Genomic DNA, 26137 nt, shown 5'->3' on the forward strand with positions numbered 1-26137 from the left:
GAAAAAGTTTGGATGTGGCAACACACATACCTACTTGTTAACACAATTAAAGGAAGTTTCCTTTAAAATTATTCATAAATATTATCCTGCCAACCACTATATGAAGAAGTTTAAGGAAAACATCAACTCAAATTGCTCCTTTTGTAATGACCACTCAGAAACAGTGTTGCATCTTTTTTGGCATTGTATTCATGTAAGAAAACTGTGGCAAGACATCAGTAGATTTATAATTGAACACATTTATGAAGATCTTACACTATTGTGGAGCGATGTACTGCTTGGATTCTTCACCTACGATAGAAATAAGATGAAACATTTATGTAATTAGTTTCATTATTCCTTTGGCCAAATTTCATATTAACAAATGTAAATTTACAAACAAAAAACACATTTTCTTACTTTACAAAAAGAAATTGAACTGTATTTTAAGACAATTAAATACTCTACTAACAAAAAAGCTGTTAGAATTATAAGTGTATGTATGTCTCTTAATTAAGGTCCTTGTGTAATGTGATATTGTACCCCCTAGCTCAATGGTCCATTGTATATTATCCATATATACTTGTGTTCCCTCATGTACTTCCTGTATTGATTTGTTATTAATAAAAAATAAAAAAAACACTTAGATCTTTTTTTAAAGGGGCGAGGGAGGAAGGAATGACTTTTAAATGGACCGCCCTTACCCAGAAATGTGTCACTCGTTCATCCCGCAACGATTGTGTTTTCAGCCACCGGTAGCTTGTGGGTGCTTTACACGCGCTACAGCCAATTGTGATTGCATGTCTACTTATTTTAACTATATAATTATACACCTACTGTATGATAACTAGCAAATGAATTAGCTAACTAACGTTAGCCTGCCTAGCTGGAACTTCTGAAGGATTTTTTTTCTTCTAAAATTTCCAAAAACTAGGCAAACAAAAACATCATTACTTTTACGAGACGTGTTTGTGCATAATTTCTAACTTATTTACATTCGTTTTTACCTACACTTGTATGTTAACTCCATATTGACGTTGAGATTTTACGTTTTGACTTTTCTTAGCGGATGTACAATCATCGCGAATTGAATTATGGGGCGTTTCAGTCCCTGAAGTGAACATAATTGTATATTCGCAAACGCCATTAAAAACGAGGGCTGAGGGGCTTACGTTGTAAACTTCCCTTGTTTGGACCGACGACAGATATGCCGGCGGGGATTCCCCAAGGACATAAGGCAGGGTAAGTGGACGAGAGTGTCTATTTTATTTGAAACGCAGCCTAAATAGCCAACCTACAACTGGTAAAAAGTTGTCACGACGTGCGCGTATGGTGCTCTCGATTACGTGACTCAGCCAATAGCTGTAGCGCTCTCTCAACACCCCCCCCCCCCGTAAATTTAGTATGTCAAAAGTTCTGGGTTGTCACATTCACCAAAATACGACGTATACAATCAGTGGATGCTTTCAGTGATTTTTAGGGCCCATAATGCAATTCTTCAGAAAATCAGCTCGGCTCACAACGTTTTAAGATTTGAAGAAAATGGTCGGAATATATGCAGCCAAAGGATACATTCATTGTTATAACTAATTCTGACAAATGTTAAGAAAATGCGGACCAATGTAAAGACTTTTCAAATAAATTACTTTACACATTGTTGGTTGGCAATTTGTTTGCTACGCTTTTCTTACAGCAGTATGTACCGGTATGTTAACTAGCTTCGATGTATTCGTTGGCTACTAATACATCGAATTTGCCAGTGTATTTACTATATGCTAACTAACTACCCAACACTTATTGACTTGATTATTCCCGTAATTTAGTGAAGTGGTATAGTCATTGCGCCTTCTTAATGGACATTCGGGTGCGTTCGTAAATTCGTTCTGGCTATCTACTCCGATTTCAGAGCACTCGTCTGAGTACCTGTCCCAGAGCGCAGAATAATTGATGCATTTACGAACGCTCAACACCAGTTGAATATGGCGGGTGTCAGTGAATATGGCCGGTGTCCGTAAACGTCGACAAAACAGCGTAATTAAATTGTTGCCAGTAGCACAGTTAGTCACTAACGTTCTAGATAACATGAAAACAGATTAACCAGCTCTGCTAGGGCAATGCGCCACTACTGAACGGACAAGTGTAGTCAGCGTAGCCATTTTTGCAGTTTTCCTGGTAAAATGGGCTACTTTTAAAATCGATGTCGCTGGTGAACATTTATTGGTTGCAGGTTTTTGGGCCACTTCTAAAGTGCACCGCGGCCGCCAAGGCATATCTCAAAAACAATATCGATTTCACTGTGACCTGCTGCTGATTATCAGGCAGTGAGTAGGCTGTTACTGAGTGAGTGCAGTGCGTCCTGATAACTTTTTACCAGTTGTAGGGCGGCTAGTTAGATTGTCATTATGGAGACACCCATTTCTAACCCTTTTTCCATAAAATATTTTAACTCGGTAGAATTCATATAACGGCGACAAAGGTCTGGATAACAACTTCAGACGCACCAAAGGCTTTCGATGAATTCGCTCAGAGTTGGTTTAAAGTAAACTGGAATCTAATGTTGACTTTCCTTATGGAAAACCGTATCAAGCAAAGGGGATTACACATGCTCAATTCTTAGGTCTCGAGCGCTACCCAAGAACTGAGCATGGATGCATCCCTTGGATGCTTCTGTTATGGGAAAAAGTCCACAATGAAACTCGCATTAAATGTGGAGAATGATACATTTGCATCTGTTGGCCATCAAGTAGGCTATTCATTTATATTTATATAGCCTACCATTTGATACAATCAGTGGTGCAACTTTGGTTTTAAAAGTGGGGGGGACATAACCTGGCAGGGTGTTTGTTCTCCCTCAGATTTTTTGGGGGGCATCTAAAGCTAATTTCCTGCATTTCTACTAGGGCTGTCCCTGTCCCAAAAAAATATTGTCTGATGCTTTAAGCACACTGTTTGATTAAATAATGAAGATACACAGATGACTCGGGAGCTAGAGATTAAGATAGCCTTACCAGAAGAAAAAATTGTTCCCAACCCTCCTTCTCCCGCTGCTGCTGGCCTTTGCACATTCTGCCATTATGCTCCTAAAGTACTGTAGCACTTCAGACATCCCCAGATGGGCACATTTATAGGCCTACATTTGCAAGCAGGCCAGGTAGACTAGTCCTATTTCTATATGCGTAATCAGGTACGTGTCCTTACTCAACATTGACAGGAGCGTTTCAAACAAAATACAATAAATGTAATGAAATGAACAAAACCTTGTTTTTCACAAGTGTATTATAGGTTGAGAGTTCTGCAAAACATATGTCCACTCCAAAAATGAGAATGAACAGTAAATTACTATAATAATATATTGAATGCATTAACAGAAATTACCATAACCAAACAGATATTGCAGATTAGAAATTATGGGAATTAACGGTAAATGTAGGCTACTACTCGTGATGTATGTAATGGGGAATTGATAGACAGCACACAATTAAGTTTTGAAACAATGAATACCCACAAAATAGCGGGATAGAGTGCATTCTGGAGAGAGACGTGCCTTTTGCATCTAAACCACAATCCCCAAATTCTTGGACCGTGACATCCCCGCAGCCTCTTCAATGGATTAGTCCACTGAGACAGGTGCAAATCATACAGGTGTCTTGTGTGCCATGAAACAAATGTAACTATTTGCAACTGCTCGACTAAAATTTAATGTTTTCAGTACAGACCTCTTTTGTAATACAGTAGGGTATTCCATATAAGGCACCCCAACCTTATGAAAGTTGCATAGTTTACCCTTAATCTTGTAATAAATTAAATCTAGTGATACATAACTTGACATTTCTGCCATCCATTGTGACAGGATAATCAACCTTCCAATTAATTGCAATGCATTTCTTAGCCGCTATAAATGCTAGGTTACACAGTTTGTTCTGATAAGTCTCCATTATAAACATTTCCAGCAAACAAAAACGGGGAGAAGGGATCATCTGTATACATGCTGAGATAAAAGATCATACTTTTTCCAGGAATTCAGATAGTCGTCATAACATATGCAAATATGTACGCCGATATTCCTTCTTAATTCGCTCAATAACTTTGCAGAAAAGGGTTTATTGGTTTAAATGTGCCAACTGTTCTCTTGCTACAAAAAAAAGGTTTTGGCCTAGTTTTCAAGCCTTGCGGGCTGTTTTGAGAGGCCATTGGGCTATATTTTTTTAGCTTGCCCTGGCAAACCTGAGTGTAGTGTTTGTAACGCAAGATGGAGGAGAGTCTGTCTCTCCTGGAGATCTGGAGCCTTCAACCGCAAGGGGGCATTGACATGGTCATTGAAATGCATTACATCCGGCAGAACATAACGTGCTTATGGGTAACGTGAACAAGGCTTAACATGCAACACAAATTGTGGAGCCTGCCAGAGTGCTTGATGAATGCTAATCTCGGTTACCCATAAGTAAAATTCTCGCGAAAATTGTACTTTAGCCATTTATATGTTAATCTGTCTACGAGAGATTAGATGCATGTTTGTGCTTAAAACTTCTTCTGGCTGCAAGCCCGAGGTCGGCCACAATATGACAACAGCCACTTCAAGTGCAGGGTGCGAAATTCTAAATATATTTTTTTGAAATATTTAACTTTCATACATTAACAAGTCCAATACAGCAAATGAAAGGTACACATCTTGTGAATCCAGCCAACATGTCCGATTTTTAAAATGTTTTACAGCGAAAACAGCACGTATATTTATGTTAGCTCACCACCAAATACAAAAAAGGACAGACATTTTTCACAGCACAGGTAGCATGCACAAAGCCAACCTAACAACAAGAACTAATCAAACTAACCAACAAACAACTTCATCAGATGACAGTCTTATAACATGTTATTCAATAAATCTATGTTTTGTTTGAAAAATGTGCATTTTCAGGTATAAATCATAGTTTACATTGCAGCTACAATCAGAAATTGCACCGAAAGCAGCCAGAATAATTACAGACACCAACGTCAAATACCTAAATACTCATCATAAAACATTTCTGAAAAATACATAGTGTACAGCAAATGAAAGACAGGCATCTTGTGATTCCAGCCAATATTTCCGATTTCGTAAGTGTTTTACAGCGAAAACGCAATATAGCGTTATATTAGCTTACCACAATAGCCAGAAACACAAGCCATTCCCCAGTAGCAAATGTTAGCGATCATAACAAACCAGCAAAAGATATATAATTTTTGACTAACCTTGATAAGCTTCATCAGATGACAGTCCTATAAACATCAGGTTATACATACACTTATGTTTTGTTCGAAAATGTGCATATTTAGAGCTGAAATCAGTGGTTATACATTGTGCTAACGTAGCAGCTTTTTCCCACAACGTCCGGATATTTTTCTGACACTTTTTCTGACACACATATTCTGACCAAATAACTATTCATAAACATAACAAAAAAATACATGTTGTATAGGACATGATAGTTCTTAATGCAATCGCCGTGTTAGAATTCTAAAAATAACTTCATTACGATATGCAGTTTACGTTATGGCGAGAGAGTACCCAAAACCTGGGCGCAAACGACTAGTTCACATGTACGACAGATATATGAAATAGCATCATAAAATGGGTCCTACTTTTGATGATCTTTCATCAGAATGTTGTACAAGGGGTTCTTTGTCAGGAACAATCGTTGTTTGGATTTAGAACAGCCTTTTTCCCTCTCGATTTAGCAAGCACACTTGCCAAGTGGCGCAAATCTCTCCATCGTCAACAAACTCAGAGAACGGAACACGGCAAAACTCCCGAAAAAATTTCTATAATCTGATTAAACTATATTGAAAAAACATACTTTACGATGATATTGTCACATGTATCAAATAAAATCAAAGCCGGAGATATTAGTCGTCTATAACGACAGCTGTACAGAAGGCAAATCCAGGTCCCTTGACTCGCTCTCGAAAAAACAGGAAACTGGTGACACGTCATACAAAGAGCATTTATTCGAGCCCAGATCAAGTTACACACTCCATTTCTTCTCTCACTGCTTGTCGACATCTAGTGGAAGACGTATAAAGTGCATCTAAACGAAGAAATATCAAGGACTTTAATAGGCAGGCCCTAGAAGAGAGCATCGATTTCAGATTTTCCACTTCCTGTCAGGAAGTTTGCTGCAAAAGGAGTTCTGTTTTACTCACAGATATAATTCAAACGGTTTTAGAAACTAGAGAGTGTTTTCTATCCAATAGTAATAATAATATGCATATTGTACGAGCAATAATTGAGTACGAGGCCGTTTGAAATGGGCACCTTTTATCCGGCTACTCAATACTGCCCCTGCAGCCCAAACATGTTAAAAAACGTGAGATTACAGTGATCTTTATTTATTTTATTTTAAAATTAATTTAATTTTTTTTTTTTTTTAATTAACTAGGCAAGTCAGTTAAGAACAAATTCTTATTTTCAATGATGGTCTAGGAACAGTGCCTTGTTCAGGGGCAGAATGACAGATTTTTACCTTGTCAGCTCAGGGATTCGATCTTGCAGCCTTTTGGTTACTAGTCCAACGCCCTAACCACTAGGCTACCTGCCGCCCCTTTAGTTTAAACCTAGTTCAGGTTGATGTTAAAACATAAACTACTAAATGTTTATCTCTCTCTCCCAGGAGTGCATCTACATTTGGAAGTTGTCAACATGTTCTCTGAGGAAGAGCAGACATCCCCTACATCCTCCTCTTCATCGCCACCTCCATCCTCCCACTTCATCGGGAGGAAAGAAGACGTTGTCCAGGCCAAGCGTGTCACCAAGCTGGTGGGCGGGAGGGACGTGCTGGTTCTCTGCCACCAGGGCAAGCTCCACGCCATGGACATGCGCTGCTACCGTAAGGATCGGGTCATGGGTGTGTGCAAAATGGATGTTGGGGATAGTGGTGTATTTATTTTTTGGGTGAGGGAGCGACAATTTTCTTTTCTTCATGATGTCGTAATTTTCTCAATCAAAGTTTTTACCAACAGATGTAGCCAATTGACTAGACTATGATTATAGAATATGCATAAAATGCATCCTCCAATTGCAACATCTGCCTAAGCCCACACATGTTGTCTAAAAAAAATGTTATATTTTTAATATCCTCAAATACCAAGTGAGGCATAGGCTACCTAATTTCAAAATAGGCCATCATCAATGTCAATGGTGAATGATAATTCTTCATATTTTACCAGTGAAACGTCCAAACTGCATCTTCGTGCCAGTCATTTGGTTGTTCTCAATCAGTTTCATGGTAAAATGCATTTAGATCTTCTTGAATTACTGTTTCATGAGCGAACTAGAGCAGATCGTGTTAACAAACTAATAGTCTTTCTTCCATTTTATTTCAATACAAACATATATCTTGCCGAGTGGTGCGTTCTGTTGAGTTTTGGTACATGAGAAAAAAATTTGACTCTTCAGCTATCCATCCTAAAATATCATTCGAAATTAGGAGTTTTAGGTGTAACCGTAACGTTATAGGCCTACTATGCTATGGTATTACTGTATATTCAGTTCTCTTATGCAATCATTATGTGATCTTGCAAGACATTGATTCAGTTTTGATCTAACTTCTGCATAAAGTTCCCTCAGCGCTCACAACAGACAACCTCTGACAAAAGTCCCTCTACTTCTATTTGAGGTGAAAATGATGAATCGGACACCTTATCGATAACAACACCTCATGGTCCTCCTGGAATCATTCGTTTGTTTGACTCAATGGAGGAACGTAGTCAGAGAAATGCTGATGAATGTCTTGCTCGAGCTGTGTATGCCACTGGCTCACCTCCGATGATCACAGGCAATGTGTATTGGAAGAGATTTCTGAATGTTCTTTGCCAAGCATACACCCTTAACCAGACATGCTTTATCTACTAATTTGCTGGATGCAGAGTTCAACAGAGTTCATGTAGGTCAAGCAAATCATAGAGACAGTAGACTGTATTGCAATAATCTCTGATGGGTGGTCGAATGTTCATGGGCAAGGAATAATTAACTACATCCTCTCCACCCTCAACCAGTATTCTACAAGAGCACAGAAACAAGGGACAACAGACACACCGGTCTCTACATTGCAGATTAGCTAAAGGCAGTCATCAATGACCTTGGACCACAGAAGGTATTTGCACTGGTGACGTACAATGCTGTGAACATGATGGCTGCTTGGTCTAAAGTGGAGGAGTCCTACCCTCACATCACACCCATTGGCTGTGCTGCTCATGCATTGAATCTGCTCCTCAGGGACATCATGGCACTGAAAACAATGGATACACTCTACAAGAGAACCAAGGAAATTATTAGGTATGTGGGTCATCAAGTTATAGCTGCAAACAAAGTGATAAGAATTAGAGCACCACATTGAAGAAGCCCAGCGACACCCGTTGGGGTGGTGTTGTCATCATGTTTGACAGTCTCCTGGAGGGGAAGGATTCACTCCAAGAAATGGCCATATCACAGTCTACTGATATGGACAGCTCCATCAAGAGGATACTCCTGGATGATACTCCTGTATTTTGGGAGAGAGTGGTAAGCAGCCTGAAACTCCTGAAACCTATAGCAGTAGCCATTGCAAGAATTGAGGGAGACAATGCCATCCTGTCTGATGTTCAGACTCTGCTTGCAGATGTAAGAGAAGAAATCCTTAATGCACTGCCCACTTCACTGTTGCTCCAAGCAGAGGAAACTGCAGTTCTGAAATACATCAAAAAGCGTGAAGACTTCTGCATGAAGCCCATACACACCACAGTGTATATGTTGGACCCCAAGTATGCTGGCAAGAGCATCCTGTCCTGTGCAAAGATCAACAAGGCCTATGGTGTTATCACTACCGTGTCTCGCCACCTTGGCATGGATGGGGCAAGGCTCTTGACAGTCTGGCGAAGTACACTTCCAAGCAAGAGCTTTGGAAGTGTACTTCCAAAGATGCAATATGGCAGTCGTGCCAACATATCTCATCAGCCACCTGGTGGAGGGGACTTTGGATCTGAGGCTCTTTCCCGTTGCCTCCATCATCCTCCAAATCCCACCAACATCAGCCGCCTCAGAGCGCAACTGGTCCTTGTTTGGAAACACACACACCAAAGCACGCAACAGGCTGACCAATACAAGGGTTGAAAAATTGGTTGCCATCCAGGCAAATTTTGGCCTTTTTGAGCCTGACAACAAGCCATCCTCAACAAGGTTGGAAAGTGACAGTGAAGATGAGGCATCAGAGTCTGATGTTCAAGAGGTGGACATCGAGGAGGTCCAGGGAGAAGACATGGAAGCCTGAGAGGAAGACAACCAAAGCTTTAGTTTTATCATTTTACAGACGTATGTTGAAAATGTTTTTGGAAGATGCGATGGATCATTGGGGATCATTCAATATTCTCTTTTATTGTTCAGTGAAATCATCCCATGTGAAGAGTCAATTAATTAAAGTTCAATTCATAACTACATTTACATCTACATCTATTGGAAGGATTTAATCATTTGCAATTGTCTACTTATGATAAGTTAAAAGGTTTGTTTCTGTCTCCATATGATATAGTAAATATATCCAATGCAAAAAACATCTACATTTAAATGGTATTAATATTAATTCTCATATATTTCCCACAGAAAGTTTCCACCTCTGAATATTCCCTAAAATGTGCAACCCTAGTCTCAACCAATAGCCCATGCAGGCTAAATATCCCAAGCAGGGGTACAGCAACTTCTTGAGAGGGTCAGGCTCCTTGGGCTTTATGGTGACCCATCTGGTTTGGGTGTCCTTAGGCCATTCTGATTGGCCAAAGTGGTCAAGCCTCCAATGGGCCTCACAAAAAAATTATTTCACAAATGCAAAATATACAGTTTTAACATTTGCAGCCAACAGTATTTTCCTGTGACAACATGTTTGTGGTGTCCGTCTTCCATTTAGCCTACACACAGGTGTTCGGCGATAGCTAATTAGTTTAGGTAGTCGACTCTGTCTCCCGCCTGTTTTCCGTAAACAAGCGCAGTAACAAGAAAATATGGCCGTGTGGGAACCCTAACCCTATAAAAGTGTGTTGTAATTTAACCTTTTTTTAAATGATTATTTATTGTGATATAAAAGATATGTTCCTTATGTTTCCAAAACCGTACCGCAAATGAAGTTTTTTAAATGTTTTAGAACAAGCGTCGGGGATCTTAAAGGAGAATTTTCCTATTTCTGAATTAAATAATTAAAAAAAATGTCAATAGAATGTTGTAGAAGGGTCCAGACATGTTCTATTTTGTGATATGGCTTGTTTTTGAGAAACTTACCTCAGCCGCTATTCACTTCATTGCTCTTTGTGTGGTATCAGGGCATGCAAAAGACATGAACAAGCTCCATAAACTCCCAAATACGTCCTTTTAGAAACGGACATGCTCTCAGTATAGTGATGTAGGTTGTTAGATGTTAGCGTCTATGAATAGGCTATACTATCTATCCCTGACACTGAATTCCAGTGGTGTTGTACTGTCTTATCTTGCCAGATACCGGTGGACCACTGCAGGAGGGAGATATCGAGGTCAGTCGTCTGATTTCTCTTTGACCTACTACTTGTTCCACACTGTCCTCATCAATCCTGTGCTTTACCAGGAATCCCAGGCTCTTTCTCCATTGTCTCTCCTCGATTCCTTGTGTCCTCTTTCCTTGCCTCATCAAAACGCAGTGGAGGACCGTGTCAGACGGGAGGGATCTTCTTCATTGCATTTTGAAAAGGGAGCTAGGACAGACATTTGAGAAGAGCCCCACTCTTCTCTCTCCTTCCTACAGCTCATTCTCATAGCTAAACAATCTTTTGTGTTTTTCTGTTTGTTTGTTCATTCATTAATTTCTCTGATGTGCCCAGGAGTTTGACGGGCGGATGTGCATCGTGTGTCCGTGGCACAAGTACAAGATCACGCTGGCAGAAGGCGAGGGGCTGTACCAGGCGGTGAACCCCTCGGCTACACCCCCTAAACCCACCTGGTGCTCCAAAGGGGTCAAACAGAGAGTTCACCAGGTCACAGAGGTCAACAGGGATGTGTATGTCACATTTAACGACTCACCGGACACCATTGACTCTGACTTCTACCAGACAGAGAGATACAGGGCCACTATGAATAAGGCCCAGCCCAAGACTAAGAAATTACACGAGAAGGTGACAAGCAGGAAAGTGTAAGGATTTGGGCCATTTTGGTTGGGGAAAATACTAAATGTGTCTTTTGTTAGCGCTGTGGAATAGTAAACGGCTGGTGCAGGTACAAGACTGACTAAGTACTTCCCTATCAGCAGCTCAAAGCGTAATCTCTGGGTTATCCTTTCGTATCCTCCAGTGCACTAACTGAGCTCAATCTTAATCTTTTCCAAGTTTTCAAACTTGTACACACTTAAATATGTGTACGATTTTCTGTTTTTGTACAGGTGCAGTCTTCCTATATTTCTTCAGTTTTGTTTGACTTGTAATGTCTGCGTCTATACAGCAAACGACTTCAAGAACGAAAGCAGAACTAGTTAACATTTGTCTTTTATTTTATACAAAAGATAGTGGTTAAGTGATATAATGATGTTTGGATGTAAACATCACTGGAGGAATATTACTGGAGGAACCGAGACAGGCCTACAGTCATGAAGATAGACTGGTGCCAAACGAAGAAACTTCCTCTAACATCAGCGCTATAGATGACACACAATGTTTGGTCTCAGTTCAGCAGACAGCCTGAAGGCAAGGGATTTTCCAGGTGGTGCAGATATTCACAGCTGTCTGTGGCCAAAAAAGAGAAGGACAGAGAGATGAGAGGCTGTGTGGAAAAACAGGTGAGCTAGAACTGATACCCTACACAGTCACAGTATCAAGAAGAAGCCTTGCACAGAATAGTGTGACATGTTGTTCATCGCAATACCTGAAGATCATTGCAGCGATCCGATTGACTTCAGCATTCCCTCCAGTTTCCCACTCTTATCCAGCGCTTTAACGTCACTGCCCCCACCAACACACTTCTTACCGATGAACACCCGTGGCACCTTCACACACACACACACATTCATATGGATTATTAGGCAGCAGCAATATTATGTTTTTCAATTAATGTAGGAATTTGATCATGATGTTATCAACATTGCAAAGTATCAAATTGTTTTCATTTCCCTAATGTACTGTTTTGCTGACAATTCAATGGGAAATCTGGGGGCTACAGTAACTCATTGAAATGAATGGATTTAAGCCTTGTGCACACGGTTGTGTCGAACTGTATGCTTTCCCTGTGGATGCCCATTCATTTCAATGGGAGGCAATCCGCACCACTGCAACTAATCTGCCAGACTATGCAGACTACCACAGTGTTTTGGATTCGTCCAATTTGTGCGTTGCTTTTCTGTGCGGTATCAGACACAGAAATAGATCAACCACCGAATAAGTTTCTAATGTGTAGCATGATTATTTTTGTTCTGATGCAGTACATACATTGCGAAGAATACTTAACATTTACCGTACAGCAATGTAATGTTGCAACCTGTGTGCACGCGGCGTTAGGCGCGCTTCAAAACCCCATTGCGCAACTTCTGCCCGCCATTCTGAACATGGCTCATTTGCTGAGTCACTGACTGACAGTGGCAAGACTACAATTAAAGTATGAATACACTATAACAATTAGGCTACTTTTATGTACTTTGAAGGGTTCCCATATACGAAATAAATGTTTTATATGGCTCCTTCTGCGGGGGAAAAACTGTCGGTTGGTACAAGAGTTAAAAAACAGGCTAGTAAAAGTCTAGAAATGGCTGGATAACAAAGCGAAACATGCATTCAATTACCGTTCGTTCACCTGTTATTTTATTTAGGTAATCCTGAATTTCACTTATGTCATCTCGTCCAGTGATGTCTATGAATTCCAAGTGTCCAGATTTGAATCCATACTTTGACAAAACATCTTTTGCCATTACGCAATATGGGCATGACGGTTTTAGAAACACGACTACTTTGTCCCCTTTAATTCTGGCCGTAACGAATTCCTGAGCCATGTTGCTATTTAGAGAGCCGCAGCGTTATGAATAGAGTAATCCAACAGATTGTAAATATTTATGACTGAAATTGAGAGAGTTGGCGAAACCATAGCCAGGATAGATTCCAACCGTACTCTTGATTACAGCTGCACTGGGGTCGGACAGGCTTCCTGTTTAGATTAAGACACTGGAGCCAGCGCAAGATGTGACTCAGAAAACGTATCTCAATACAGGGATGAGAAAAGCATTGTTGTGAGAAAGAATTGTCCCATTATCCCGTAAAGCACGTCAGCTCAAATTTCAATCTGTCAAAATTGTACATGAGATCCATACAGAACTGAGTATTATAAAACACTTTCTAATCAGTTGTACAAAATTGTATTCGATTTTATGGGGTGCGTGAAAAAAATCACAATGCAAGTGGTGAGATGCGCATTATGCCTATTTGGTGAAGAAAGTGTTAATTGTTCTGGGTAATAAAACTAATTTGAATAAACAAAAATAACCCCCCCATTATTCATTTTCACTTTTGTCCAGTTGAGTCTGCCCTTACCCAACGAAAGGGTGAAGTGTAGTTGTAGGCCTAGTCTCGACCACTTTATTCGACTATGATTCTAGACCAAGACTGGGAGGGTCGAGACCAAGACAAATTCCAAACCAATAAATATTTTGGGATTCTAAAAAGTTATTTTCCAACACCAATTTTGCCAAAATGTCCCCTGGCCATCCGCAGTCTGCAATCACAGATTCTACATCAATTAACATATTGTTTCGAGACTGAGTCAAGACGGTGAGTAGATCGGTGTCCGATCCTGAGACAAGACAGAGACTATCAAAAAGCAGTTTTAAGACTACAACACTGAATCTCACACCCGTTTTTTGTGTGTTGTGCACTACCTTCACTGTACTGTTGAACACAGAGACTTGACCAGATCACTTTCAATATTGCCTCAAAGATCAATACTTAAAGTTGAGCCTATATATTATTGTGCCTTAAGTTGTAGCTACATCGTTAACCTGGAATGTTGGTGTGAGCTGTTTAAAGAAATGCTCTCAGTTTATGCCTCCTCACACACCAAAAGTAGGAAACCTATGTCATAAAGTCATACAGCATTGTCTTTACATGTATCAGGTGGTTTAGCGCACTGGGCCAGTAACTGAAAGGTCACTGGTTTGAATCCCAGAGCCTACTAGGTGAAAAGTCTGTGTACCCTTGAGCGAGACACTTAACCCTAATCGCTCTGGAGCAGAGTGTCTGCTAAAATGTAAAAATATCCACACACAATAACACGTGTAACCAAATACATGGTGTATAGTCCATTCAAATTGAATAGGTGTGCTTTTCACACACAGATAATCTGTTGATTTAGTGTCTCTAGTGAGCAAGAGGGTATTTTATTAACCGATGAAACATGGCCACAGCTGTCTCCTTCCAGGAAAATGGCATCACGACACAGGCAGTCTTCATGTATCATTGCTGTCGGGGTCATGTATTGCAGTGTGGCTGCCTCTTTCCACCTCTTCCTTTCCCTGATCCCTTGCAAACCAACATGAGAGAACCTTAGGAGTGTCCAGTCCAACCCAACTTCTACTGTAGTGTTAAACACTAAAACGAGGTCTATAATACATATCATTGGACTGATAATAAAACACACAATTCAAAAGATGCCAAGATAAGGTACCATGTTGTCTACATGGCAGGCTCACCATCATGTAAAACAATATAATGACGGGCTATTTTCCTCTTCATACAAGGGTTTGGTGTTTTTCAGTACGTTGAGGGGAACACCTCAGTATGTCTCACTTGCTCAGGAAGGGCAGCAAATGTCATAGAATTGCCCAGAATATAGTTCACACATCTCTCCTGTTTTCATCTTTTAGACAGAGGCTGGATGTGCGCAACTGGTGTGTGATGAGGGACTAGAGGCCAGTAGTACTAATTAGAGGTTACCGAGAAAGGATTTAGAGGATGTTAAGTTTTGAAGAAATGTATTACTTTTGTCAGGCAGTTTTCTTTATGAGTGAGTAAGTGAAGTTTAGATGGTGAATTAGGTGTCATGACACGAGCAATGCACCAGGGAGCGATCTTACTGTTGAAATGAGTACAGTACTCTAGTACTGTAGCCTTCTCCATTTGTGTATTTCTATTCAGTGTACAGTCCTCACATTTTGCTACATTATTTATTTATTTAATTTATTCTACAGATCTACACAACCATATCCACATTTTCAAAGTGAAAGAAAAATATATATAATTTCTTGATTGCGCGTGTCCTCCCACCTCAGCGTTGATACTTGGTGAAATCACCTTTGGCATCCATTACAGCTGTGAATCATTTTGAATAATATTCGACCAACTTTGCACAACTCTTCGGGCAACAGATGTCCATTGTATTTGTCTAAATCTAGTGGTAAATCATTGATTTAAGATTAAATGTTCAGTATGGGGGGGGGGGGGGGATCTAGCCTTAATCAACATCCACAGCTTCCAGGGTGTAATTGTTGGGGGTTAACTGCCATGCTCAAGGGCAGAACAGCTCAGGGATTCGAAACGGTAACCTGGTTACTGGCCCAATGCTCTTAAACGCTAGGCTACCTGCCACCCCTACAGTCCAACTGAGAAAATAATATGCTAAGCATAAGAGTTTGACTTTACAGTTGACCAAGAGATTAGGGAACTCAGTGTGCATTCTAGGTTCATGTTGATAGAACACAGAAGGCTCACATTATACCTAATGATGCTATTCACCATTTTATTTAAACAAGTTTACCAAGTCAGGCTTTTTCAAGGAGGTCTTTCTTATGCAGTTTGCACACATTTGCCCACAGATCAAGGAGGCAGGCCATTGAGGCCAATAGCACTCCAATGAAAAACTCCTGTTTCCTTTCACCATCTACCACCTCGCTCTCTCACGCCACCTCCATCCCCAATCCTAGCCCCTGGGACTAAACTGCTGCAGCTTGCTTACGGTATGTTGATCTGACCACCACATCTGGGACTTTGGCATGGCGGAAATAAGCTCCAGCAACATGCCTGGGGGACTGACTTCAAAAGAGGAATGAAGGACAGACAGAGACAGAAAAAGTGGTGAGGGAGGGAAGAGAGAGCACATGTGCATGTGTGTCTTCATGCTTACTGTTGACTGATGACTGGCCACAGCAGTTGCTGCTCCCTTTAGGGGGGATTGAGCGACAGGCCAACAGATGTACTGCTGCATTTTTATCAGGGGTGTCATGCACCCCAAAAAACTGAAGGGGCAAAAAAATATGCAAGGATGGCTGTGGGGTTTTTGGGAGAATATTGCATTCAAACACCTGAAACAGCTTTTTCCTGCAACCTAGAGCCATAATCATTATGCTTGATTCTATGTTTTTTCTCTCTCTTTTATGCATATCTAAGCATACCTCTTAAAGCTGTCTGTATCCTCCTGACTGGTGGTTATTTTTTTAAATAAGCTAAATATTCTTCTTTGAATCTCTGCTAAAATCCGTGTAAAAGATTGAAAGGAATGTGAGTCTTATTCAGTATATTTAGTAGTTGCTTGCTTTTCTAATGTATACCAACATTGCCAGCACACATGCTAGCTAAGATAGTTAGACAAGCTAGCTACTCTAACTCGATTGATAGCCTGAAAAGGCTTCTTTGTAGCTAGTTATGAGGTTGGGAGATAGGTTCCCAATCTGGACTAGCTAAAGCAAACTTCATAAAATTGCTAGCTGGCTAGTAGTATTACAGAGAAACAACAATCTATAAATTAATCTGTTTTTATTTTTACAGGACAAATCGTTGGGGGCACGTTTCCCTGTGACACCTCTGAATATTATCACTGGTGTGGTAGGTTCATGGTGAGTGGGTGGTAGCCTGGCAGGGAAAGGGAGGTGAAGAGAGTCAGGTACATTGGTGATTGTATTGATGATATGAGCAGAGGTTCGGGTCAAGGGTCAGGACAGGAATACAGAGAAGACATGCTAACTAACCACATCACACACATATGGCACAGGCTCTTCTCACTCCTTGTATTTTCATACTAAACAGCACTTCTAACACACCATATCTGCCCCCTCTCCTGTTTACTGTACCCATCCCGTGTCCTACTGAGCAGTCAGCTCCCCACTGTGTTCCTCGATCTTGTTACTCCTGGTAATCAGTTTAATTTCACAGTCTTCTAGACTGTCCATGGCATATGTGGAATTCACAGGAGACTAGTGAGGTGAGGACGGCTAATAACACATTATGGAATGGAGTGAATGGAATGGTATCAAACACATGGAAACCAGGTGTTTGTGTTTGATACCATTCCATTTATTTTGTTTCAGACATTACTATGAGCTCGTCCTCCCCAATTAACCTGCCACTAGCCGCTTATGGTGGACCTATAGGTAGTTTTGGCCAGTAAAACTGGAACCAGACATTGTCATTCCTGACAGACTAGCCAGAGCGCACGCTATATTTGGTGACCAAAGACCACTGCTTGTCACAGGAAACATCTCCTAGATTCTTTTATTCACCCCCACATACATACAGACTATATGCTAATTATGCCCTTTATTTTAATGTGTTTTTGAGAATGTTATTTGTGTACTATATTGAAGGCGGATGAGTAGACGACAACTTGTTAGACATAACCCACTGAGCACAAGACGTTGAAAATACATATTTTGGAAAATACATCCTTTGAACATCTTGTGCTCAGTGGGTTATATCTAACAAGTTATGTCTTGATAGTCACCTGTAGTAGAGTGCTTTGTAGAAGTTGCTATTTGTGGTGAAGTTGTCCTGCTCTCCTGAAGACTGTGCTAGTACCTTTAGATAAGAATTAGGACTTCTTCTGTTCCTCTCTGTTACAACCTGGCATACCTGTTTTACTGCTATGTGGAGCAACTGTTGAGATTTGTAGACTGAGATGCGCGCGCGCGCGCACACACACACACGTTTTTGTTCTTCTATTCTCGTGAGGACCTCAAATTTATTTCCATTCAAAATCCTACATTCCTTAACACCAAACCTAATCCTTACCATAACCTAATCCCTAAACCTAACTCCTAACCCCTAAACCTAACCACTAATTCCCCCCACAAACGCACGAGGAAAAAATTTATTTTTACAAATAAAAAAATAAAAAAAGAGCTGATTGGCTTTCAGGCATTGATTAATTATATTTATAAAAGTCACCTTGTCCGAGAGAGATTTACATAGTTGTCAAAATGTCACACCAGGGTAGGCCTACACAAAACACAGCCCTTATTTTAAGTGTTTCTAAAATCCCCTATGGGAAAGATGAATGGTGGAAAAACAATTGGAACCATTTCCCTGTTTGACCGCTAGGTTTTATGGGTATTATGACACATCCACTGTGGGGCTCTAAAACTGTTCCATTTAAAGTGAAAAATCTGAGTCTCAGCATCACTGTTACCATGGAATTGCCCATGCCAGCCTGGGTTGAGGATTCAAACAGTATTTGAAACTTAGGCTCAATCAGGCACAACTAGTGCTGTCAGGCTTAGTGGATGAATAGAACCCCTGTCCACCTGGCACTCCAGGCAGGCTCAAGCACATGCACGATTTGAACCCTAGTCTGTTGTGTGTGTGAAAAGGTCGAGGGGGGGAGGAAGTCCCTCGAATGCAGTGTAAGTGCTTTTCCCGTTCCCGTTTTTCCACTTGTTATGTAATCCCACACTGGCTGGTCGGCAGCCCATTGGAGTCTGCTCACGTGCATGGAGACTAGGGGGTGGGGGAATATAGTTATAGGAGATACTATTTAGGGGCAATGGGAGAGTGTGGGAGATCAAGTTTGGTCAGCCAGGGTTTTTCTTTTAGTTGGGAAAATGTGTATGTAAAGTATATTGTGTATGCCTATGTGTGATTAAATATGTGCTTGTATGAGGGATTGTGTGTGGGAGAGTGAGGAAAACATAATAGTAGAGAAATTGATATCTCACCCCAGGACCCTACTGGGTCCGAAGTCCACCACCCTGACACCAACCCAGGATGTATTCTTCAATTGCTATGTCCCTTAGTGCAGTGACACACTCTCACAATCACTCGTTTTATCATTTTTTCCCCCAACTCTTTCTCGTTCTCTCTGCTGGGCCTATAGGCGGTTGAGGCTTTAAACAGTCTGTTGGGATAGAGTCCCTCATTGGGATAGAGTACAGGCTGTGGGAGATGACATGGTTAATGGAGAACATGATAACCACGTTGGCATTCTGTGTGCAGCTGCACACGTGTGTATCTACTTCCTTATAGTGTGGCTTAGGGAGAATGCATGCTGCTGCATGTGGGTCTAAAATTGTCCTTTTGCATGTACCGGATATGGATCTTTGTGTGTGCATGCATTTACAGTACAAATATGACTGAGCGAGTTTTAGATATGTGTACATATGTATTTAGGTTATTCCTGTATGTACACATCTCAGGAGGCTGCTGAGGGGAGAACGGCTCATAATAATGTCTGGAACGGAGCAAGTGGAATGGAATCAAATACCTGGAAACCGTGTATTTGATACCATACCACTTATTCTGCTCCAGTCATTAACACAAGCCCATTCTCCCCAATTTAAGGTGCCACCAACCTCCTGTGGTACACATGTACATACTTACTGCATATGTATCAGTGGAGGCTGGTGGGAGGAGCTATAGGAGGATGGGCTCATTGTAATGGTAGGAATATCATAAATGGAATGGCATCAAACACATAGAAACCACGTTTGACTTCATTTCACCTATTCCAGTCCAGCCATTACAATGAGCCCGTCTTCCTATTGCTCCTCCCACCAGCCTCCACGGATATGTATAGGTTTGTTTGTGCACAATCACACACAGCCATGTACACCACATACTTCCGCCCTGTTTGTGATTTCAATCATGAGCGTGTGAATATTGTCCTGCCCATGCATTGAGTGTCAAATAATTCCAACACGTTATACCACAACCTCATAACTACCATATTACACAGATACACTATTGAACATAACACCACAAATTCACAGAAATGGCGCTGGAGGGAATAGCAGCTGTTTTACGGGCTCCTGACCAATTGTGCTATGTTGTGTATTTTTTTACTGATCTTAACAGCTATCACTAACCTTGATTTGGATGAGGACTTCTACTTCAATGAGTCAGAGGCGAAGGACATATTTATTAACCCGGACCAGGCCCAAATCCCCGACACTCAGAGAAGGAGGCGCTTTAGAGCCCGGCGTGTAGGATAGCTGAAGAGACTAGTCGGAGAGTAGATAAACAGCCCCTACGCTCCGTTCTATTGGCGAACGTGCAATCATTGGAGAATAAATTGGATGAGCTCCGGTCAAGACTATCCTATCCACGTGATCTAAAGAACTGCAATATCCTATGTTTCTCAGAGGTGTGGCTGAACACGGACATGGAAAATATACAGTACCAGTAAAAAGTTTGGACACACCTACTCATTCAAGGGTTTTTCTTTATTTTTACTATTTTCTACATTGTAGAATAATAGTGAAGTAATCAAAACTGTGATATAACACATATTGAATCATGTAGTAACCAAAACATTGTTAAACAAATCAATATATATATTTTAGATTTTTCAAAATAGACACCCTTTGCCTTGATGACAGCTTTGCACACTCTTGGCATTCTCTCAACCAGCTTCACCTGGAATGCTTTTCCAACAGTCTTGATGGAGTTTTTTCATAAGCAAAGAAGAAAATTCTTATCCAGAGGCGGCGCTCCTAGTGGCCAGTCATTTTAATGCAGGAAAACTGAAATCCGGTTTACATCATTTCTACCAGCATGTCCCCTGTGCAACTAGAGGTGAAAAAACTCTAGATCACCTTTACTTCACACACAGAGACGCATGCAAAGCTTACCCTTGCCCTCCATTTGGCAAATCTGACCAATACTCTATCCTCCTGATTCCTGCTTACAAGCAAAAACTCAAACAGGAAGTACCGATGATGCGCTTAAAACGGAAGAGGTCCAATGAAGCAGATGCTAAGCTTCAGGATTGTTTCGCTAGCAGAGACTGGAATATGTTCCAACACGATTCATCCGATGGTATTGAGGAATTTACCACATAAGTCACCGGATTCCTTAATGAGTGCACCAACGACTTCGTCCCCACAGTGACCCTACATACATATCCCAACCAGAAGGCATGGATTACAGGCAACATCCGCACTGAGCTAAAGGGCTGCCACTTTCAGGTAGAGGGACACTAATTTGGACTCTCATAAGAATTCCTCCTACACCCTCTGACAAACCATCAAACAGGCAAACGTCAATACAGGACCAAGCTCGAATCCTACTACACCAGTTCTGATGCTCATCGGATGTGACAGGGATTGCAAACTATCATGGATTGCAAAGAGAAACCCAGCCGTGAGATGTCCAGTGATGCGAGCCTACCAGATGAGCTAAATACGTCTATGCTCGCTTCGAGGCAAGTAACACTGAACCTTGCATGAGAGCATGAGCTGTTTCCGAAGACTGTGATCACGCTCTCCATAGCCGATGTGAGTAAGACCTTTAAACAGGTTAACATTCACACGGCCGCAGGACCAGACGGATTACCAAGACGCGTACTCGGAGCATGCACTGACCAGCTGGCAAGTGTCTTCACTGACATTTTCAACCTCTCCCTTACCCAGTCTGTAATACCTACATGTTTCAAGCAGACCACCATAGTACCTGTGCACAAGAATGCCAAGGTAACCTGTCTAAATGACTATCGCCCGGTAGCACTCACATCTGTAGCCATAAAATGCTTTAAAATGCTCATATGGCTCATATCAACACCATCATCCCAGACACTACAGACCATCATCCCAGGCCCACTCCAATTCGCATACCGCCCCAACAGATCCACAGATCAAACATACCAAGACAGTTGTGAAGAGGGCACAACAACACCTTTTCCCCTCACGAGACTGAAAAGATTTGACATAGGTCCCCAGGTCTTCAAAATGTTACAGAGCTGCACCATTGACAGCATCCTGATAGGTTGCATCACCGGTTGGTATGGCAACTGCTCGACACCCGACCCTAAGGCGCTACAGAGGGTAGTGGGTATGGCCCAGAACATCACTGGGGCCAAGCTTCCTGCCATCCAGGACCTACAGTTGAAGTCATAAGTTTACATACACTTAGGTTGGAGTCATTAAAACTCGTTTTTCAACCAATCCACAAATTTCTTGTTAACAAACTATGGTTTTGGCAAGTCGGTTAGGACATCTACTTTGTGCATGACACAAGTAATTTTTCCGACAAATGTTTATAGACAGATTATTTCACTTATTCACTGTATCACAATTCCAGTGGGTCAGAAGTTTACATACACTAAAATGACTGTTCCTTTAAACAGCTTGGAAAATTCCAGAAACGGATGTCATGGCTTTAGAAGCTTCTGATAGGCTAATTGACATCATTTGAGTCAATTGAAGGTGTACCTGTGGATGTATTTCAAGGCCTACCTTCAAACTCAGTGCCTCTTTGCTTGACATCATGGGAAAATCAAAACAAATCAGCCAAGACCTCAGAAAAAAAATTGTAGACCTCCACAAGTCTGGTTCATCCTTGGGAGCAATTTCCAAATGCCTGAAGGTACCACGTTCATCTGTACAAACAATAGTACGCAAGTATAAACACCATGGGACCACGCAGCTGTCATACCGCTCAGGAAGGAGACGCGTTCTGTCTCCTAGAGATGAATGTACTTTGGTGCGAAAAGTGCAAATCAATCAAAGAACAACAGCAAAGGAACTTGTGAATATGCTGGAGGAAACAGGTACAAAAGTATCAATATCCACAGTAAAAAAAGTCCTATATCGACATAACCTGAAAGGCCGCTCAGCAAGGAAGAAGCCACTGTTCCAAAACCGCCATAAAAAAAACAGACTACGGTTTGCAACTGCACATGGGGACAAAGCTCATACTTTTTGGAGAAATGTCCTCTGGTCTGATGAAACAAAAATAGAACTGTTTGGCCATAATGACCATTGTTATGTTTGGAGGAAAAAGGGGGAGGCTTGCAAGCCGAAGAACACCATCCCAACCGCGAAGCACGGTTGTTGTGGGGGTGCTTTGCTGCAGGAGGGACAGGTGCACTTCACAAAATAGAAGGCATCATGAGGGAGGAAAATTATGTGGATATATTGAAGCAACATCTCAAGACATCAGCCAGGAAGTTAAAGCTTGGTCGCAAATGGATCTTCCAAATGGACAATGACCCCAAGCATACTTCCAAAGTTGTGTCAAAATGTCTTAATTAAGGACAACAAAGTCAAGGTATTGGGGTGGCCATCACAAAGCCCTGACCTCAATCCTATAGAACATTTGTGGGCAGAACTGAAAAAGCGTGTGCAAGCAAGGCCTACAAACCCGACTCAGTTACACCAGCTCTGTCAGGAGGAATGGGCCAAACCTTTTCAGTCTCCTGAGGGGAAACCTCCTGAGGTTTTGTCTGTTCCGCCCGCTAGGGACGTTTTCCTTTATGACATAATTTGTAATCAAGGTATGACTCATTCTGTGTATATGTAATTCTGTGTGATTAGTTAGGTATTTAGTAAATAAATAATTAAACCCAATTTTGGATTGCTGATTCAACTTGTTAGCCAGGGTTCGTGAAGATAACCAAGAATTTACAACTTTCAGATGAGACTGAATTAAGGTGACGATTAATATTGACTGCTATTGATGTAAAATATTACTAGGTCTTTAAGAGTTTATTCGGAAGATAACAGCTCTATAAATATTATTTTGTGGTGCCCCGACTCTCTAGTTAATTACATTTACATGATTAGCTCAATCAGGTAATATTAATTACGAAGAAAGGATTTTATAGAATAGCATGTCATATCACTTAATCCGGCATAGCCAAAGACACAACAGCACTATGGTGTTGAAAGCTGAGCTGTAGTCAATGAATAGCATTCTCACATAGGTGTTCCTTTTTGTCCAGGTGGGAAAGTTCAGTGTGGAGTGCAATAGAGATTGCATCATCTGTGGATCTGTTGGTGCAGTATGCAAGTTGGAGTGGGTCTAGGTTTTCTGGGATAATGGTGTTGATGTGAGCCATGATCAGCCTTTCAAAGCATTTCATGGCTACATACATGAGTGCTACAGGTCGGTATTCATATCAAATTTTATTTGTCACATACACATGGTTAGCAGATGTTGATGCGAGTGTAGCAAAATGCTTGTGCTTCTAGTTCCGACCATGCAGTAATATCTAACCTAACAATTTCACAACAACTACCTTACACTTGTGTGTATAAAGGAATGAATAAGAATATGTACATAAACATATATGAATGAGCGATGGCCGAACGGCATAGGCAAGATGCAGTAGATGGTATAGAGTACAGTATATACATATGAGATGAGTAATGTAGGTTATGTAAACATTTATTACATCATTTTTTTCGTTATTAAAGTGGCTAGAGATGAGTCAGTATGTTGGCAGCAGCCACTCAATGTTAGTGATGGCTGTTTAACAGTCTGATGGCCTTGAGATAGAAGCTGTTTATCAGTCTCTCGGTCCCCGCTTTGATGCACCTGTACTGACCTTGCCTTCTGGATGATAGCGGGGCGAACAGGCAGTGGCTCGGGTGGTTGTTGTCCTTAAAGATCTTTTTGGCCTTCCTGTGACATCGGGGGGTGTAGGTATCCTGGAGGGCAGGTAGTTTGCCCCCGGTGATGCATTGTGCAGACCACACTACCCTCTGGAGAGCCTTACGGTTGTGGGCGGAGCAGTTGCCGTACCAGGCGGTGATGCAGCCCAACAGAATGCTCTCGATTGAGCATCTGTAAAAGTTTGAGTGTTTTTGGTGACAAGCCGAATTTCTTCAGCCTCCTGAGGTTGAAGAGGCGCTTCTGTGCCGCCTTCACCACGCTGTCTTTGTGGGTGGACCATTTCAGTTTGTCTGTGATGTGTATGCCGAGGAGCTTAAAATTTTCCAATTTCTCCACTACTGTCCCGTCTGTGGATAGGGGGCTGCTCCCTCTGCTGTTTCCTGAAGTCCACGATGATCTCCTTTGCTTTGTTGACATTGAGTGTGAGGTTATTTTCCTGACACCACAGTCCGAGGGCCCTCACCTCCTCCCTGTAGGCTGTCTCGTCGTTGTTGGTAATCAAGCCTACCACTGTAGTGTCGTCTGCAAACTTGATTATTGAGTTGGAGGCGTGCATGACCACGCAGTCATGAGTGAACAGGGAGTACAGGAGAGGGCTGAGAACGCACCCTTGTGGGGCACCAGTGTTGAGGATCAGCGGGGTGGAGATGTTGTTACCTACCCTCACCACCTGGGGGCGGCCCGTCAGGAAGTCCGGGACCCCGTTGCACAGGGCTGGGTCTCCAGCTTAACGACGAGTTTGGAGGGTACTATGGTGTTAAATGCTGAGCTGTAGTCGATGAACAGCATTCTTACATAGGTATGTCTCTTGTCCAGATGGGTTAGTGCAGTGTGATTGTGATTGCGATTGCGTCGTCTGTGGACCTATTGGGGCGGTAAGCAAATTGGAGTGGGTCTACCTGTCAGGTAGGGTAGAGGTGATATGGTCCTTGACTAGTCTCTCAAAGCACTTCATGATGACGGAAGTGAGTGCTACGGGGCGATAGTAATTTAGCTCAGTTACCTTCGCTTTCTTGGGAACAGGAACAATGGTGGCCCTCTTGAAGCATGTGGGAACAGCAGACTGGGATAGGGATTGATTGATAATGTCCGTAAACACACCAGACAGCTGGTCTGCGCATGCTCTGAGGACGCGGCTGGGGATGCCGTCTGGGCCGGCAGCCTTGCGAGGTTTAACACGTTTAAATGTTTTACTCACGTTGGCTGCAATGAAGGAGAGCCCGCAGGTTTTGGTATCGGGCTGTGTCAGTGGCACTGTGTTCTCCTCAAAGCGAGCAAAGAGGCAGAGAATCCCAGTGGAGAGAGGGGAGCCGGCCAGGCAGAGACAGCAAGAGTGGTTCGTCACTCCAGTGCCTTGACGTTCAATTTCGCACCCCTGGGTCAGTCTACACTCAATCGTAGAACCTACAGAAGAGATGATGCTCAATAAAGACTAAAACGTTGAGACGAGTCTGCATCTCTCACATGGATCGGCAGACCATTCCATAAAAATGTTGCTCTATAAGAGAACGCTCTGCCTCCAGCTGTTTGCTATGGTTGTGTAGGCTACATAGCAATTAAA

At 41.8% G+C, this 26137-nt stretch overlaps 2 protein-coding genes across 3 annotated transcripts; one reads left to right on the plus strand and one right to left on the minus strand.

Moving 5' to 3' along the window:
- Window positions 1–751: 751 nt before the first annotated feature.
- Window positions 752–11267, plus strand: LOC129853221 (Rieske domain-containing protein-like). The gene is made up of 4 exons (XM_055919021.1): window positions 752–1221; window positions 6627–6842; window positions 10472–10506; window positions 10831–11267. The coding sequence occupies exons 2-4, from the start codon at window positions 6656–6658 to the stop codon at window positions 11140–11142; spliced, it is 534 nt and encodes a 177-aa protein (XP_055774996.1). The 5' UTR covers window positions 752–1221; window positions 6627–6655; the 3' UTR covers window positions 11143–11267.
- Window positions 11268–11471: 204 nt separating this feature from the next.
- LOC129853222 (glutaredoxin-1-like) lies at window positions 11472–13160 on the minus strand. Of its 2 annotated transcripts, XM_055919023.1 has the most exons (3): window positions 12774–13157; window positions 11864–11984; window positions 11472–11724 (listed from the first exon to the last, which is right to left on the minus strand). In XM_055919023.1, the coding sequence occupies exons 1-2, from the start codon at window positions 12978–12980 to the stop codon at window positions 11871–11873; spliced, it is 321 nt and encodes a 106-aa protein (XP_055774998.1). In that variant the 5' UTR covers window positions 12981–13157; the 3' UTR covers window positions 11472–11724; window positions 11864–11870. The 2 variants fall into 2 exon arrangements, with proteins under 2 accessions (XP_055774998.1, XP_055774999.1); XM_055919024.1 differs by having other exon boundaries at window positions 11472–11984; window positions 12774–13160.
- Window positions 13161–26137: the final 12977 nt, after the last annotated feature.

Source organism: Salvelinus fontinalis, chromosome 4, assembly GCF_029448725.1.
Source record: "Salvelinus fontinalis isolate EN_2023a chromosome 4, ASM2944872v1, whole genome shotgun sequence".
Lineage (NCBI taxonomy): Eukaryota > Metazoa > Chordata > Actinopteri > Salmoniformes > Salmonidae > Salvelinus > Salvelinus fontinalis.

Bases quoted from the DNA above. Each gene is read 5' to 3' on its own strand.
- LOC129853221 (XM_055919021.1), top strand. From the start codon at position 6,656: ATGTTCTCTGAGGAAGAGCAGACATCCCCTACATCCTCCTCTTCATCG. The intron at 6,843-10,471 runs GTAAGGATCGGG...TTATCTTGCCAG, and splicing joins CATGGACATGCGCTGCTACC to ATACCGGTGGACCACTGCAG. The intron at 10,507-10,830 runs GTCAGTCGTCTG...TGATGTGCCCAG, and splicing joins TGCAGGAGGGAGATATCGAG to GAGTTTGACGGGCGGATGTG.
- LOC129853222 (XM_055919024.1), bottom strand. From the start codon at position 12,980: ATGGCTCAGGAATTCGTTACGGCCAGAATTAAAGGGGACAAAGTAGTC. The intron at 11,985-12,773 runs GTAATTGAATGC...GTGTGTGTGAAG, and splicing joins AAATAACAGGTGAACGAACG to GTGCCACGGGTGTTCATCGG.